Genomic DNA, 14257 nt, shown 5'->3' with positions numbered 1-14257 from the left:
TTCTTCCCATCACCGTCCGTCCCACTACCCTCAAATCCATCCCATATTCTTGCCTTAGAAGGTTTCACTAATTACACTTGTTCTTCCTTTTTCTATTTTGAGATTTGACAACATTTTCTTTATAATCTTATTTTTTTTTAAGTTGTTTGGACAAAACCAAATCATTTTGCAGTAATGCTTATTTTCTTTTCTTTATCCAATCATTTTTTTTTGTAGTTCATTGGATCCCTTTTACATCATGTAACATGTAGTAGCTAATTCTAAACAAAATTAGAAACTGCTAAACTACTAGATTACCTATATAATGCCCATTATTATAATATCTGCTTCAAGTAACATTTCTTTATTGAATTATATCTTATACTATAATAAAGGTAGTCGACTTATTTTTTTTTGCTGTAGTATAAAAAAGCTCAACTTGTTAATTCCATGACTAATTATGCCCAATTACATAATTTTTTTACCGACCTCATTCTCTAAAAATCAATGTAATCTAGCCATTAAAAAACCTCAGAGAAATATAAAAAAAATCTAAAAAAAATCTTGGCAGCAAAGGAGAGAGAAGAGAGAAGAGGAGGAGAGGTATCTGAACCATCTGTTTTCTTTAAAATAAATACTTTTTTTTTTTTTTTTTTTGTAATATTCTAAACTTGCACATTTGATCTCCATCCAGTTTTCATCCTCCTCTTAAGTTTGAAGACTAATCAAGATTTATTCTTCTTCTTTTGGTTTCCTTCCTCCTTTGTTTGACCTCTCTCGTTTCTTTCCTCATTTTCTCGGGAAAAAATCCAATACAGAAACAAACAAAAACAAAAAAAAAAAGCTTGTGTTTTTCCGATCGTCTCCTCTAATTAATCCTTTTTACCCATTGGTTCTGGCCTGATTTGGCGCAAACCCCTTTTTTTGTGTTAATTTGGATCAGAGGAAGAAGAAATATGATGACGAGTACGGAAGGGATGATGGAGATGGGTGTGTTGGATGATATCATTAGGAGATTGTTGGAAGGTAAAGGAGGCAAACAGGTTCAGCTTTCTGAGATCGAGATCCGTCAACTCTGCGTTAACGCCCGTCAAATCTTCCTCTCTCAGCCTAATCTTCTCGAGCTTCATGCCCCCATTCGCATCTGCGGTCTCTCCCTCTCTCTCTCTCTTTCTATGATGATGATGAAAAAAAAGTTTTGGCTTTTTTTAGTTTTGATGATTTGGGTTTGATTCGTTTTACACGATTGGTGTTAAAAAGATGATTAATTTCTCACCTAAGATGAGAGATTGATTGATTTAGGGTTCCTTTCTTAATGTCTTGTGTTTGAAGATTGAGGGCTTCATCATATGCATATGAAACTCTAGAAAGTTTTGATTTTTATTGATTTTTGCATTTATGTTTCCTAAAAACCTGCTGATGCTTTCTTCTTTGAGGTACTTATGGTTTTTTTCATTTTGATTTCTAAGCAGGGGATATCCATGGACAGTACCAAGACCTTCTGAGGCTATTCGAATATGGAGGCTATCCTCCATCTGCAAACTATCTCTTCCTCGGAGATTATGTTGATAGAGGCAAGCAAAGTCTTGAAACCATTTGTTTACTCTTGGCTTACAAAATCCGTTATCCATCCAAGATTTTTCTCTTGAGAGGCAACCATGAAGACGCTAAGATCAACAGGATTTACGGTTTCTATGACGAATGCAAACGGAGGTTTAATGTACGTCTTTGGAAGATATTCACCGACTGCTTCAACTGTTTGCCTGTAGCTGCTCTCATTGACGAGAAGATACTGTGTATGCATGGTGGCTTGTCACCGGAATTGGAAAACCTGGGGCAGATCCGGGAGATTCAAAGGCCTACTGAGATTCCTGACAATGGTCTTCTTTGTGATTTACTTTGGTCTGATCCTGATCAGAAGAATGAAGGATGGACTGATAGCGACCGAGGTATCTCCTGCACGTTTGGAGCCGATGTTGTCGCTGAATTTTTGGATAAGAATGATCTTGATCTCATTTGCAGAGGCCATCAGGTAAACAGACTTCCCTAGAGACTAAATTTTAGAACCACTTCTCTAGAAATGCCTGATATTAGTTTTATGAGAACCTCTCAAGAAGATATTGACTTGCAAGGGATGAGTTTGCAGGTAGTGGAAGATGGGTATGAGTTTTTCGCAAAACGGAGATTAGTCACAATATTCTCAGCTCCAAACTATGGTGGAGAGTTTGACAATGCCGGTGCATTATTGAGCGTGGATCAATCTCTCGTTTGCTCCTTTGAGATTCTGAAACCGGCTCCAGCTTCTACTAGTAATCCTCTCAAGAAGGTTCGTTTAAAAGACCAACAATAAACCAACAAATCTGAATCCAACAGGACTATGCCTTTTGGACTTGTTGAGTCTCATGACAAGTTTTGTTCTTTTGGTAACTTCAAAGTCAAAAATTAACACATTCCACTATCTATATTTTCTCGTTTTTTTTAATCAGGTACCAAAAATTGGGAAGTCTTGAAACTCAATAAAGCTTATCAGGCTAGGCTCGGTGCATTTCTTCAGATGTAGGTAAACTGCAATGGAGAGGAGAACCTCAAAAGGCTACTTTACTTAGTCATCAAAGAAGAAGAAGCATCTGTAGAAAAAAACAAGAGAGAGAGAAAGAAAAAAAAACAAAGGTTGTTAATCCAAAATATTCTGTGTATAGTTGCAGAAACATCTCTTTTCTGCTTCTGGAGATTTGTCATCATCTCCTTTTGGTCTGTTCTATTTGTCTTTCTTGTTTCGGTTACTTTTTTTTTTTTACATCTTAGTTTAACTTAGAGTGGCCTCTCCTCTTTTTGCATTTAATTTTCTTGTATCATCAAATTCCCACATTTCTTAATCTTTTTTTTTCCATATTGAATTTGACTTTCAAGGTTTGGCTCTTTTACTTTTTCTGATTCTTCTGTACAGTAACCTTTCGATTTACCGAGTATTTCTTGGGGTTTCTTTTTTTTTCACCCAACTATAGCAGTGCTTTTTACAGAGATTGTCTTACTGGTTAAATTGCTTAGGAACTCAAAAAAATATTTCCTCTTTGAAAACCTCTTCTCCCTATACTTGCGCATCCCTCTGGTTTCTAGCTAGCCTGTCCCGCCGGAAATCCCACCTGAGTTATAACATTCAAAAGCAAGATTCAATCAAACATCAATCGGTTTAAAAACTTTTAAAAGGGGAACTGAACGATTTGAGAGAGAGAGAAAGAGGCAAAACCTTAGTAAGAGCATTAGTCCAAGATATGTTAGGCGCAAAAAGATCATCATCTGACCAGAAGACTTTATAATCAGCTCTAATATTGCAGTGCTTCCGTAACAAGGCTCTTCTGCGGAATGAGCAGCTGTTTGAACAGCGAAGCCCATTGCATAGCAGAACGCTGTGCCATTAGACTCCAATTCGGAAGCTTTTCCGCAGGTGACATCTTCTTTTGCTCCACACGGGACCATGACCTGACACATAACAGGATCTCTCTCACAAAAAAATCTGAATTCTCAATAGTTTTCTATCTCAAGAATTCACAAACACCGGTTATTACCTGATTACTGCCATTACTAGTAAAGTAAGCGTCTGAGCAAGCTTCAAAGACACTGTTACAGAAGGAGGCACAGATGCGTGAAGGCCCTGATTGAATACCAAACTTTGGGTGACAGACTGAAAGTTCCAACAGCTCAAACAAATCCAAGCAATCTTGAGTAGCTTCACCAAAAGTAGCCAGGCTTTTGGAAGCTAATGAAGCTGACTGCATGGTTGAAGCAGAGCAACCAGTCTTCCAACAGAACAGTTTCCACAGGTCTAGATACTTCAACGGAAGATAAGCAGACTGAGGATCTGACTGGTATGGCGGTGATACTCCATTCTCATTTGGTTTAACTGCTTCACCTAAAGAACAAAACACTCAATTTCAACAACACATTGTACAATACAAAATCCAATCTGAAAGAACATATCACAACTGAAACATGGAAAAGTTTTTAGTAGAAAGATGATCGCAAAACTCCAATCTCAAAGAGGAATCTATATGTATCAGAACGAAACAAGATTGTACAGTCGGCAACAAAAAAAAATCGAAACTTTCAAGTAGATGATCGCAAGAATCAATTTGAAAGGGGTTTCTATGCATCAGAACGAATCAAAATAGTACAATCGATAACAAATATCGAAACTTTCAAGTAGAACAGATCGCAAGAATCAATAACAATCGAAAACAAAAGTGGAAACTTTCAAGTAGAACAGATCACAAGAATCAATAAGGAACGGTTTCTATGCATCAGAACGAATCCAATATGATCCAAAAGAACCAAAAGATCAAAACTTGCAGTGAAAGTTTCCAAAACCATTAGCGAAAGTGAACAAGAAAGATCAAAATGGAGAGGGTAGAGCCGAAAGTATTTGATACTCACCAGAGGAAGAGGAGATGAAGAGACGTAACAACAACACCAGAAACACCAAATTCGTTATATTTCTTCCCATCTTTCTCAGCTAATCTCTCTCTCTCTCTCTCTCTACGAATGCTCTCAAGTTTCTTCGTTTTTTTTCTCTTTAAAACTGATTCTCCCTCTCTTCCTTCTCGAGTTTTTATAGTAGTCAAGAGGCTTTTTGGTTTTAAGTCATAGGAAGCGTTCCAATCCGGTTTACAATTCAATTTCGGTTTAGTTTTTTGATCTTGTAGATTTTTCGGTCTGTGAAATTCACAAACCAAAATTAAAAGCTGCGCACCATTATCCTCCGGTTCATCGACATCAATTTACAAAGGATAACAATTCGGTTAATTTCCGTAAATAACCTTTTTTGTCTAGTAGTCTGTGTAGAAGAACATTAGGGGTATTGTGGTAATCTAACAATTGCAAACGTTTTAGCGAGCAGAGAGGATCCCTCAAAGCCAAGAAGACACATACTCTCTTCCGTCGCCGCCGCTAGTCTCGTCGGTGAGTTCCTTATCCTCCCGTTTCTAAATCTCTGGTATTTTGTCTTGATCCGTGTGTTATCAATACTGCATATAATCGCATACTTTATATCTCTAGTTCCTTTGATTGATTTTCAATTCTGTGATTAGAGTATCACAGAATGGTTTGAGAGCTTATCTTTCATTAGAGTATCAAAAGCCTAATTGGGTTATCTCCTGTGTGTTTTTGAATGATTGGGTTTGAAGTCTACGTTTGATTCCATCTTGATTCTGAAGAGCTTATCTTTCATTAGAGTATCAAAAGCCTATCTAGGTTTGTTTGGTTCGTGTTTTTAAATCGCTGATCGTTTCATTGGTTTGAATTCTACGTTTTGATTCCCATCTTGATTCTGAAGAGCCTACATCTACTACATGTTTTCGTTTTAGGAACATAACATTCAATGGAGACGCAGCAGAAAACTCAAGCTGAGAACCCGCCGCCAAAACCGGCCACGTCTTCATGTAGAAAGATGGCAAAAGATGATGCCAGCTTCATAGAAGACGTTAAGGATCACATCGATGAATTCATCAATGCTTCTATGGATGATCACAAGAACTGTTTCAACAAGACCATCAAGAAGGTTCTTCATTCTTTTACTAAACACATTATAGATCTTGATTACTGAGAGAGACACTATTTGTGATTTGGCTTACAGTAGCTTGTGATTGATTTTTTTTTCTTCAGATGTTTGGATTATCAAGGGCTGTTGCAGAGAAGCATGAAGCTGAGGCTAAAGGAGTAGAGAGTTTTTTGCCTCTTCAGACAACAGTCTCGGATCAGTAGAGAAACTGATAGAATCAAGCTATAACATGTTGTTGGTTTGGTATGTTTCGTTTATTGTTTATGGGATATACCCATTTAATTTATTACAGTAAATAAATTGAAGAGTACAATTTATTTTTACGATAACAAATCAAAAGTCAAAAACATTGTTTTTAGTTGAGTGCCAAAGAGTGTGTTATGAATCTATTAATTCTAAATCTCAAATGAGAGGAGAAACTCACTTGCTTCAGCTCAAAGCGTTTCATATGGTTAGGCTCAGGCTCTGTTTCTTGATGAAGCTCAAGTTCGTTTTTAAGTTTTGAGATCTCATCTTGCAGTTCGTTGCATGTTGAAAGGTGTTTTGATGATAAAGCACGTTCCTTTTTCTGTGACATCTTCCAGAGATTTGTTTTTCAAGATCAAAGATTCCGAAAAGGATTGACAATCTCGTGTCTGTGTGTGTCTTAGATAGGCCATAGTAGTAGTAGGTTTATGGTTTAGGTAAAGTTGAACATAAACTGATTAGAACGAACACATATATATTTGTTTTGCTTTTCTATTGTGTTGCAGACAAGTTTTGTTTCACCAAACAATGAATCAAAGTTGTTTAAAGAGTACTTAAGAGTAAACACTTTCTGAAAATTTGGTATGTCAATAGATTCAAATGTAAATAATTGCCAAGAGAATTAACTATGACAAAAAGAAAAAAACCAAAGCCATAATATCTAATCAATTGATTCTAACTATTCAAAGCACGCGAAGGTGGAGCCTTGAAGCATAAGGATTCCAAAAGAGTCCAATCGTCTCGCCTGCTTTCAGTTTCTTTCTTTGAACAAAATCCTTGTTCCAATTGTTATTCAATACATAGCTTCCAGCTGAAGTCCATCTCTTGAAACACAGCTGACGCGTAGTTCTGTCTTTACTATCGAACACGGTGATTTTTAGCCCCTGATGGCCTTCGTCTTCCACTAATTTGATCTCTTCTTCTGTCAGGTATTTCAGAATATGCTCATTCGCAGGTTCCTTTGGAATAAGAAGCCGTGTCTGACTACCGACGTCGCTCGTGGTGAGTGTTTTCTTGATTTTCCATATATCTGCTTCTATCGAGAGAGTTAACTCTGTTGCATTCATTATATCTCTCTCTACCCCTGGCATGTTTCTGAAGTATGCGAGGCTAACTCCTGTTTCGTTTCTTGTGACAGATGGAGGAACCCTACATGCAAACTCTCCACCTTGGCAAGGAAAGAGATCAAGAACAACTACACTTTCGCAAGGAAAGAGATCGAGAAGACGTGACGTTGTTGGAGACGATGGAGGTGTATCATCTTGTGTGTTCATTACCAATCCTTCGCTTCTTATACCACAAGGCACCATAGGGAATGTTACTTTCGAGAATTTGTTTATATAGACATATACGAACTTCACAATCCTAATCAGAGTCGGAGATCGCTGTTAATTATTTTCCCAATTTGTGAAGGAAAACAATTTCTAGTCGAATAATACAACATAACTGAATCATTGCATGCTTACCGAATTTTTTAAAAAGATTATCCATACGAGCTCAAAGTAAAGATAAGATAACCAACGAGAGTTAACTTGAACAAAACTAAATAACATCTGACAAAAAAAGACAGAAGGGCAAAGACAAATTGTATTCAGTACCGAGTAGAAACCAAAAAGCAGAAACATGGAATAGAGTATACTTCTAAACCAAACTGGGTTTTTAGTCTTCCTCCTCTCCCTCGTTCTCAGCAATGTTGAAGTACCTCAACTCATAGAGATTACGGTCCTTGTTCGCTGCAATCACTCTGAGCCAATCTCTCACATTGTGCTTCTTCAAGTACTTCTTTGTCAAGTACTTCAAATACCTGAAAACACACACATAAACAAGACAGTTAGTAAACAGACAACTGCACTTGAGATTACTTATACTAAGAAACCACACAATCACCACCACTGTTAGATAAATTTGTCTTCTATCATACCACTTTCTATCACATCTGACACAGGATCACAAGCAATGAAACAAAACGAGCAAAGATGAATAAGTTTCATCAGTAATTACCTCTTGGAGAATTGGCCATCAGAAGTGACAGTGATCTTGCTCTTCTCACGGGTGATAGTGACTGAATCACCAAGAGCACCAGCTTTGCCACCGACCTTGATCCTCTCCTGAAGGAACTTCTCAAGGGAAGCAATCTCCATGATCTTGTCATCCACAGGCTTGGAACAATCAATGGAGAAGGAAACTCCCTTCTTCTTTCCCTTGGCAACAGCTGCACTTCCACGACTCATTTTTCCCAACCCTTCTCTGCAAATTCCAAACATCAATCCATAAGAATCCTAATCACACATACATTACATTAAACGCCATTTGCAAGCTACTTAGACTAACTCATAAACCTGGGAATGGACGCAGTGAGATCTGTCTAGCAGATAAGAATTGAAACTTGTTAAGATTCATAATATCTATCTAGCCATACTCAATTACACTCTCAGCAGACGAAAAGTAAGAGGAAACTGAGCTAAGAGGAAATGAAACTAAAAATTCGATTCTTCTATTCACATCTAGCGAGACAAGCCTATGTCGAATCTATAATCAGAAATTGAAGAGCTAGCGTTTGCATTGGAGAGAGATAGTAACAGTGTACCTTGAAACAAACCCTAGAAGGTGAAACTCTCTGAAGAGACGAGCGGCGTCTTTTAGCTCTGGGGAGAATGAAACAAAGGGCTAGGGTTTTTGCGCATTTAAAGTGGTCGGTCTTGTAACCCTAATTTATACTTTTTAAAATAACCCCCAACCTCCCTCAAGTTTTTCTTATATCTCAAAATTACCCCAATACTTCTTATTTTATAAATAACCTCAACCTCCCCTTTATTTCTAAATCGCAAAATAACCCCAAAACTTCATATTTTAATAACAACTCCAAATTAGTAACCAGCAAGTCATACCTTTTCTTGTGAATCATCATCAACAAATGCTAGATGGTAAATTTAATCATGGATTTATTATTTTCAGTCTTACAAATCTGTAGCTTGTGTGCAATATGCAACACAGAACAATCCCTCTGAAAGTATCAAAAGAATGATATAATAATAGTAAGGAAATTGTTTTTAATCAAAAAATACATGAAATTTTTGCTTAAAGGTCTACAAAAATTCTCTCTAGCTACGTGTCCCCTGTAGTAGCAAACAGAATAAGCAGTGACCACCATTGCATGTTTAGTCTTTGTGAGATATGTTTTCCGGGGGCAGAAATTTCGGATATCGGTTGGTAGCTTCAGTTTTGTGGTCATAGTACTCTACCACAGCTGCTCCAGCCAAAGCAGCTAAGGTCAGTGCCTGAGCGTGCAACCTGAGAAGAATCAAAATGCTGTGAAAATGTATCCAAGTAAGAAGAAAGCTGCGATACAATTTATCATCTCCTATTACATCCATCATCCGTAGCATTCTTTCTTTCACAGAGCAGAGTGCATATACATTTGTATGGAGCAGCAGAGTGAATTTGTTTGCGGGAACATGAAAGCTATGACAAAGGTAAGACATATGAAGATTCTAAAATGAGCATTATACGTTTACCTGGTGAACAAAATGAAGAAACAAAGAAAAGAAAACCCACACATAAATTTTGATGCTTTCCTAATAGATCAGATATTCAAGTCAAGCAGAATGCACAATGAAAACTATAGCTTATAGCCAAGAAAGAGGAAAGAGTCACGGTGCCACTAGATAGCATTGGCTTAACTAAATTTACTAACTAATAAAGTATTGGCTTAAATAACAATGTTCATGGCCAAGGAAAGTGTTCCAAAACACACAAATGAAACTCAAAAATTCCACAACAAAATCATATATACTTGGCGGAAGTGAAACTATATAACCAAAAAACAAAAGAATGAGTAACCTGGCGTGGATAATCTTGACACTGGTTTTCATGGCAGGTTGAGACCAGTTATAGGCGATAGAACCGGTAATACCACTGAGCCATAAACAACCTATGCAAGGGTCAATATAAAAAAACAATACAGGTTTCAGAGTTAGATAACGAAGCCAAATTACAAAACAACAAAAAGTAGATGTTGCATTCTCTCTTATATTTGCATGTCACAGAAGAATAAGAATTGAGGACCAAACATGTCGTAAGATCAAATCAAAAAGAGGCTACATATGTCTCATTCAATCAAGACAGGTACAGAAAACCTTAGAATGAATTGAAGAGAACTAGCTACATAGCAGAAACAGCAAAACGCTAATCAATTTCTACTATATGACAATATAAAACAAAGGATCACAATGTAATCTAGATCCATAATCACAAAAACCAAAGTGGATGAAGAAAACGACACAAGAAACAAAGATGATTGATTACCGACGGTACGAAGCTTGTGATCGGAGACCCATTTTCTGATTTCTTCGAGTTTGGTCTTTGATTCCGCCATTGCTTTGGTAATGTTTGGAGGCCCCGAAGGCAAAAATCAAAACTTTGAAAGAAAATATTAGAGGTCCGCCTATGCCGGTTATATAAGAACGGAGGCTGAGGTCTCTTTTTTTTTTTTCTGACATCAATATTCCTTTCTATTTTATTACATTAAATAATTTATTAAGTTAAAAAAACATTATATAATTAAATTATTAATTTTTTACAAAAATGTTTCTAATGAAAAGAAAAACCATTTTACCAGTGACTTTACTGAGTAAAAAAAAGGTAAAACGCTTGTAATTCACAAATTCTTCCACAACAAATAAGAGACGGACACAAAATGTTATATTTTGTTGTCACACATAGACTATAGTCTTTGGTAATTTCACCTTCGTTTTCAATTTAGTTGTACAGATAGCCAAAAAATAAAAACCAATTAAATTTGTGACAGGCAGAACAAAGAAGAAACTCAACACTTAAAAATTAACATTATCCCAGAGGAAAAAAGTTTAATTAGGGTATTTCACTTCGATACCCATAGTAGCCACATTTAAAAAACAAATTACCCAACAACGACCTCTCATGCTCCCCCGCGATCCAAACCAGACCAAAACTGGCTCGAACAACCCGCACGGTCACCCACCAAACAGGGGGGGAAGCTGTCTCTCTCCAAAACCATTACATACCACTTTGTGTTTTTATATTATCAGTTCATCACATAACTTGAGCATGCAGTTTTCAGGTTTTTTTAAATATCATCAAATTGCCAATGTTTTTTTTTGTTTCTTTTTCTCTTTTTGGTTTTGTCCAACGTTCATCATGAGAATTGCCCGCCGGTGACGGGTACTGACTCGATTCTTACGATGATCCTCCTCCACCACCGTGCCTCTGATGGAAGCTTCCAGACCCTTCGTTGAATGAAGTTGTCCAAATGTTTTGTTCTCTCTCCATCTGATTAACCGGGTAGGATTGTTGCGATTGCATATAAGGATCTCTCTCCCATATGTTAAACCGGATAAAACCGCTCCCCCCTGCCTGATCCGAAGAAGATGAAGTTGATCCCATCCCGGAAGCTATTCCTCTAGTGGACCTCCGGCCAGATGGGAACACAGGCCCTCGAGACACTATAGGCGAATCCTGCTGGTGCGACTGTGCAGACGACTGTTGGTAATAGGCTTGAAGAGCTTGCATTCTGTCTCGGGTACGAGCGTTGCTTCCTGGAAATGCTGGCGTCCTCGGAACTGATGCCACTGAACTACCCGCTCTACCACTTGAACTGCACACAAACCAGCCAGCCATTAGATACAAGAAAGCATATATATGATAGATAATAAAAGGTCTTATTGGTAAAACACTTTAGTTTCTTTATGTTATAGATGTTCTGAAGAAATTCTCCAAACGTTTGTAATTGAGGTCATCTTATATGATCATTAGTGATATATCTAAGCCAAGACAGAAAATGTTGTATACCTGTGACCATGAAATGGACGCATGAAATGTGGCGGTCTGGTTCTGATCACATCTGAGCCGTTAGCTCGGGAAGTCCTCGCAGAGGCTGATGGAGGCGTGGGCGGAGTTGGAATGCCAGAAGCAGCGAAATGCTGTGGCGGTGGGGGTGGAGGCGGATGATATTCCCAGCCGTGATAGTGCGGATCCACAGGGAAACCATAAGGAGTTGGAACTTCACCAGAGACCGAAGAGCCTGTGTTCCAGTGACTACTGAAACTTGAGCTGTCTGAAACGCCTGCAGTACCACCGCTGCTTGAGGAAGACGAATGAACCGGGCCAAAGTAGGTTACATATGGACATGGATGACCTGCGGTTGGCGCTGCTGGTTCAGAATAGTAACCTTGCTGTCCCAAGAGATCGTGATCTGTGCCATGCAATTAAAATTAATAGGTGGTAAAACCCAAATTCCAGAAAAGTGAGAAGAAGATAATGGCAAGCCTGATAATAACAAATCTGATAATAGTCTTACATGAACTCGGCGTAAATTCTCCATCCCTACAAAGTTTGAAAAAGATTTATCAGCAAAGAAGGGAAAAGAATGCTAAAAGTAGCAGAAAAGAGAGCTAAAACGGGTATTATGTAGTTGCTTACTCGAAAGAAGGAAGACGTGCTGAGCTTCCAAATGGGCACCAGTGAACTCCAAAAGACTGCAAAGATACATAAACACAAGGTAATTTAGAAATGGAACATAATTCCAGCTATAGAATAAAACGAAAAGCAATCTTTAGATAATAAAAACTCAGCACATGAGGCAAAGAAGTGAAAAGTAATGAAGAAGCGCAATGGAATATTTGAGATGGATGGGGTTACGAGTTTCTTACCAATTCAGAGTACGCTCCAATATCATAAATATCTTCTTCATGAACCCAATCCTCGACATTGAATTCAGGATATGAACGACAACCGTTTGCATAAAGCCACTGGCCCTTTTCAACTTTCCGACAGTTGGGGCATTGCATCACGCCCTTTGCATTGAATGCTGAACCAATACAGTCTTGAAAACAAAGAAAACATACGTAAGAGTTAGATTAGATGACTTTGCGAAAACCATAAGAAACCAAACGTTAAGCATATATTGGACGATAGCTCAAACTTTATCTAGAAAGCTCTCTCATGGTATTGATTAATACAAATAATCCCTAATCTGAGGAGAGCTTGGACCGGTTTATGAATAAAAAACACACAGATACAGCTATCTACACACTAAAGATACTGAGCTACGACATGCATCAAACAAGGTGGAGAGAACAATATTGGCAGTTGCAATGAAATAGTGATCGAACCATAATTGATGCTATATAAGTAACCTCACATAATAATAATTAAGTCGACCAGATCAAAACTATATCCAAGCATGAATCGATTAGCTTCAGAAGAGCTTAATATACACACAAACATCATCTTTATGACCCAAAAGAAGAGCAACAGCACACAAACAATGGTAGATTCAATAATCAATGAATCAAATCAACAGAAAAAAAGGTAGATCTGGATGACTCAAATCAAAATCTGAAGCAAATTGTTAACTTTTTAAAAATCAAACAATCAAGAACAAATTCAATCAAATCAAAAAAAAAAAAAAAAAAAAAAAAAAAAAAAGTTATACCTAGATGGAACTGATGGTCACATTGAAGATTAGCCCAGGCTCGATCGCCGTTTTTAACAACAGCCTCAAGACAAATCGAACACGAAACCGAACCAAAACCATCACCTTCGTCGCCATCGGCACCACTACCTTCGTCGGCGAGATCATTATCGCCGAAATTGAATTTGTTACCTTTATTACCTAAACCCATCTCACCAAAAATCCAAAATCAAAAACTACCCCAAATCTCAAAACCCTTTTTTTTTTCTCCTTTCTTTTGAATCAACCACACCAAAAAAAAAAAAAAAAAAAATCACTCTCCCTCAATTTCTTAACGTTTCGATTCGATTCGATTATTTACTATATGATGAATCTGTGAAGAAGTATCCTCGATCGTCACAACCAGAGAAGAGAACCCAGAAGAAAGAAAAAGTTGGCTCTTTTTTTTTTTTGGTTTTTTTTGTTGGTTCTTCTTCTTCTTCTTCTTCTTCTCGTTTCGATTGCGTTATGTTTTGTGTGAGAGAGAAAGATTGGGTTACGAGAGAGAGGGTAAGAGAAGCAATGACCGCTGTCCAAAATAAAAGACTTACATGGACGGTTCTGATTTATTCTCTTACGGATTTGTTTTTTTTTAACTTTCCCTTTTTTTATTTACATCAGCTGCCTGCTCTGCTTCCCCCAAGCTAATTTCCCTTTTTTTAAAAAGAAAACAAAAACATTTGAATATAAAATATTGGTAAATTAACTTTACCTCAAATTTAAATTACCATATTGGTCATTTAGCTTTCTATTTTTGACTCTCTTAAATGACTTTGGTTTTCAGTCTGATTAGTAGTACTATTATTTATCTGGTAAAAGAAATACTTTTGATTCTGATTAAAATGTTATTATCGACTATATGCATTGTACATATTGGATTTTTGACAATGTATGATAACAAATGCCAAATAAAACAAAATCTCCAGAATTTATGTGATTTTGTCATGCTATATTTTAAATTTGATTTGATTGAATTTTGCTCTTAAAGT

The 14257-nt window shown here is 37.2% G+C and overlaps 7 protein-coding genes across 10 annotated transcripts; 2 read left to right on the top strand and 5 right to left on the bottom strand.

Annotated features, from left to right (window-relative positions):
• The first annotated feature begins 8 nt into the window (after window positions 1-8).
• Window positions 9-2888, top strand: LOC104764219 (serine/threonine-protein phosphatase PP1 isozyme 9). 2 transcript variants are annotated; one of them, XM_010487711.3, is made up of 5 exons: window positions 9-582; window positions 923-1128; window positions 1452-2011; window positions 2126-2305; window positions 2466-2888. In XM_010487711.3, exons 2-5 carry the CDS (start codon window positions 936-938, stop codon window positions 2487-2489), a joined length of 957 nt encoding a protein of 318 aa, XP_010486013.2. In that variant the 5' UTR covers window positions 9-582; window positions 923-935; the 3' UTR covers window positions 2490-2888. The 2 variants fall into 2 exon arrangements, with proteins under 2 accessions (XP_010486013.2, XP_087357671.1); XM_087501545.1 differs by lacking the exon at window positions 9-582 and having other exon boundaries at window positions 598-1128.
• Window positions 2889-3067: 179 nt separating this feature from the next.
• LOC147920062 (folate-binding protein 1-like) lies at window positions 3068-4557 on the bottom strand. The gene is made up of 4 exons (XM_087503115.1): window positions 4411-4557; window positions 3546-3889; window positions 3227-3459; window positions 3068-3122 (listed from the first exon to the last, which is right to left on the bottom strand). Exons 1-4 carry the CDS (start codon window positions 4478-4480, stop codon window positions 3068-3070), a joined length of 702 nt encoding a protein of 233 aa, XP_087359241.1. The 5' UTR covers window positions 4481-4557.
• A 271-nt stretch (window positions 4558-4828) lies between these two features.
• Window positions 4829-5891, top strand: LOC104764218 (uncharacterized). Of its 3 annotated transcripts, XM_019241089.2 has the most exons (4): window positions 4888-4935; window positions 5160-5226; window positions 5340-5533; window positions 5638-5891. In XM_019241089.2, exons 3-4 carry the CDS (start codon window positions 5354-5356, stop codon window positions 5734-5736), a joined length of 279 nt encoding a protein of 92 aa, XP_019096634.1. In that variant the 5' UTR covers window positions 4888-4935; window positions 5160-5226; window positions 5340-5353; the 3' UTR covers window positions 5737-5891. The 3 variants fall into 3 exon arrangements, with proteins under 3 accessions (XP_010486012.1, XP_019096634.1, XP_019096635.1); XM_010487710.3 differs by lacking the exon at window positions 5160-5226 and having other exon boundaries at window positions 4829-4935; XM_019241090.2 differs by lacking the exons at window positions 4888-4935; window positions 5160-5226 and adding an exon at window positions 4945-4969.
• A 571-nt stretch (window positions 5892-6462) lies between these two features.
• Window positions 6463-7089, bottom strand: LOC104767337 (B3 domain-containing protein At2g33720-like). The gene has a single exon (XM_010491375.1). The coding sequence runs from the start codon at window positions 7087-7089 to the stop codon at window positions 6463-6465; it is 627 nt and encodes a 208-aa protein (XP_010489677.1).
• A 123-nt stretch (window positions 7090-7212) lies between these two features.
• LOC104764217 (large ribosomal subunit protein eL22z) lies at window positions 7213-8492 on the bottom strand. The gene is made up of 3 exons (XM_087501547.1): window positions 8367-8492; window positions 7781-8026; window positions 7213-7583 (listed from the first exon to the last, which is right to left on the bottom strand). The coding sequence occupies exons 2-3, from the start codon at window positions 8008-8010 to the stop codon at window positions 7439-7441; spliced, it is 375 nt and encodes a 124-aa protein (XP_087357673.1). The 5' UTR covers window positions 8011-8026; window positions 8367-8492; the 3' UTR covers window positions 7213-7438.
• A 205-nt stretch (window positions 8493-8697) lies between these two features.
• Window positions 8698-10282, bottom strand: LOC104764216 (uncharacterized). Its single transcript, XM_010487708.3, has 3 exons — window positions 10085-10282; window positions 9620-9710; window positions 8698-9070 (listed from the first exon to the last, which is right to left on the bottom strand). The coding sequence occupies exons 1-3, from the start codon at window positions 10152-10154 to the stop codon at window positions 8938-8940; spliced, it is 294 nt and encodes a 97-aa protein (XP_010486010.1). The 5' UTR covers window positions 10155-10282; the 3' UTR covers window positions 8698-8937.
• A 311-nt stretch (window positions 10283-10593) lies between these two features.
• On the bottom strand, window positions 10594-13940 carry LOC104764215 (E3 ubiquitin-protein ligase IPI1). Its single transcript, XM_010487707.3, has 6 exons — window positions 13251-13940; window positions 12466-12638; window positions 12236-12291; window positions 12114-12139; window positions 11606-12008; window positions 10594-11411 (listed from the first exon to the last, which is right to left on the bottom strand). The coding sequence occupies exons 1-6, from the start codon at window positions 13438-13440 to the stop codon at window positions 10994-10996; spliced, it is 1266 nt and encodes a 421-aa protein (XP_010486009.1). The 5' UTR covers window positions 13441-13940; the 3' UTR covers window positions 10594-10993.
• Between the last annotated feature and the right edge of the window lie 317 nt (window positions 13941-14257).

Source organism: Camelina sativa, chromosome 19 (assembly GCF_030686135.1).
Source record: "Camelina sativa cultivar CO46 ecotype springtype chromosome 19, ASM3068613v1".
Classification (NCBI taxonomy): Eukaryota; Viridiplantae; Streptophyta; class Magnoliopsida; order Brassicales; family Brassicaceae; genus Camelina; species Camelina sativa.
The sequence above is the reverse complement of the archived record's forward strand: the minus strand, read 5'-3'. Positions and strand labels throughout refer to the sequence as shown.

Coding starts and splice junctions, on each gene's coding strand:
- LOC104764219 (XM_010487711.3), top strand. CDS start 936: ATGATGACGAGTACGGAAGGGATGATGGAGATGGGTGTGTTGGATGAT. Junction 2,012..2,125: donor TCATTTGCAGAGGCCATCAG/GTAAACAGACTT, acceptor ATGAGTTTGCAG/GTAGTGGAAGATGGGTATGA. Junction 2,306..2,465: donor CTAGTAATCCTCTCAAGAAG/GTTCGTTTAAAA, acceptor TTTTTTAATCAG/GTACCAAAAATTGGGAAGTC.
- LOC147920062 (XM_087503115.1), bottom strand. CDS start 4,480: ATGGGAAGAAATATAACGAATTTGGTGTTTCTGGTGTTGTTGTTACGT. Junction 3,460..3,545: donor CTAGTAATGGCAGTAATCAG/GTAATAACCGGT, acceptor GTTATGTGTCAG/GTCATGGTCCCGTGTGGAGC. Junction 3,123..3,226: donor GGACTAATGCTCTTACTAAG/GTTTTGCCTCTT, acceptor GTTATAACTCAG/GTGGGATTTCCGGCGGGACA.
- LOC104764218 (XM_010487710.3), top strand. CDS start 5,354: ATGGAGACGCAGCAGAAAACTCAAGCTGAGAACCCGCCGCCAAAACCG. Junction 5,534..5,637: donor TCAACAAGACCATCAAGAAG/GTTCTTCATTCT, acceptor TTTTTTCTTCAG/ATGTTTGGATTATCAAGGGC.
- LOC104767337 (XM_010491375.1), bottom strand. CDS start 7,089: ATGGTGCCTTGTGGTATAAGAAGCGAAGGATTGGTAATGAACACACAA.
- LOC104764217 (XM_087501547.1), bottom strand. CDS start 8,010: ATGAGTCGTGGAAGTGCAGCTGTTGCCAAGGGAAAGAAGAAGGGAGTT. Junction 7,584..7,780: donor GATGGCCAATTCTCCAAGAG/GTAATTACTGAT, acceptor GTGTGTTTTCAG/GTATTTGAAGTACTTGACAA.
- LOC104764216 (XM_010487708.3), bottom strand. CDS start 10,154: ATGGCGGAATCAAAGACCAAACTCGAAGAAATCAGAAAATGGGTCTCC. Junction 9,711..10,084: donor TCACAAGCTTCGTACCGTCG/GTAATCAATCAT, acceptor ACCCTTGCATAG/GTTGTTTATGGCTCAGTGGT. Junction 9,071..9,619: donor GTCAAGATTATCCACGCCAG/GTTACTCATTCT, acceptor GATTCTTCTCAG/GTTGCACGCTCAGGCACTGA.
- LOC104764215 (XM_010487707.3), bottom strand. CDS start 13,440: ATGGGTTTAGGTAATAAAGGTAACAAATTCAATTTCGGCGATAATGAT. Junction 12,639..13,250: donor TGACCATCAGTTCCATCTAG/GTATAACTTTTT, acceptor TTTGTTTTCAAG/ACTGTATTGGTTCAGCATTC. Junction 11,412..11,605: donor CGTCCATTTCATGGTCACAG/GTATACAACATT, acceptor GTTTGTGTGCAG/TTCAAGTGGTAGAGCGGGTA.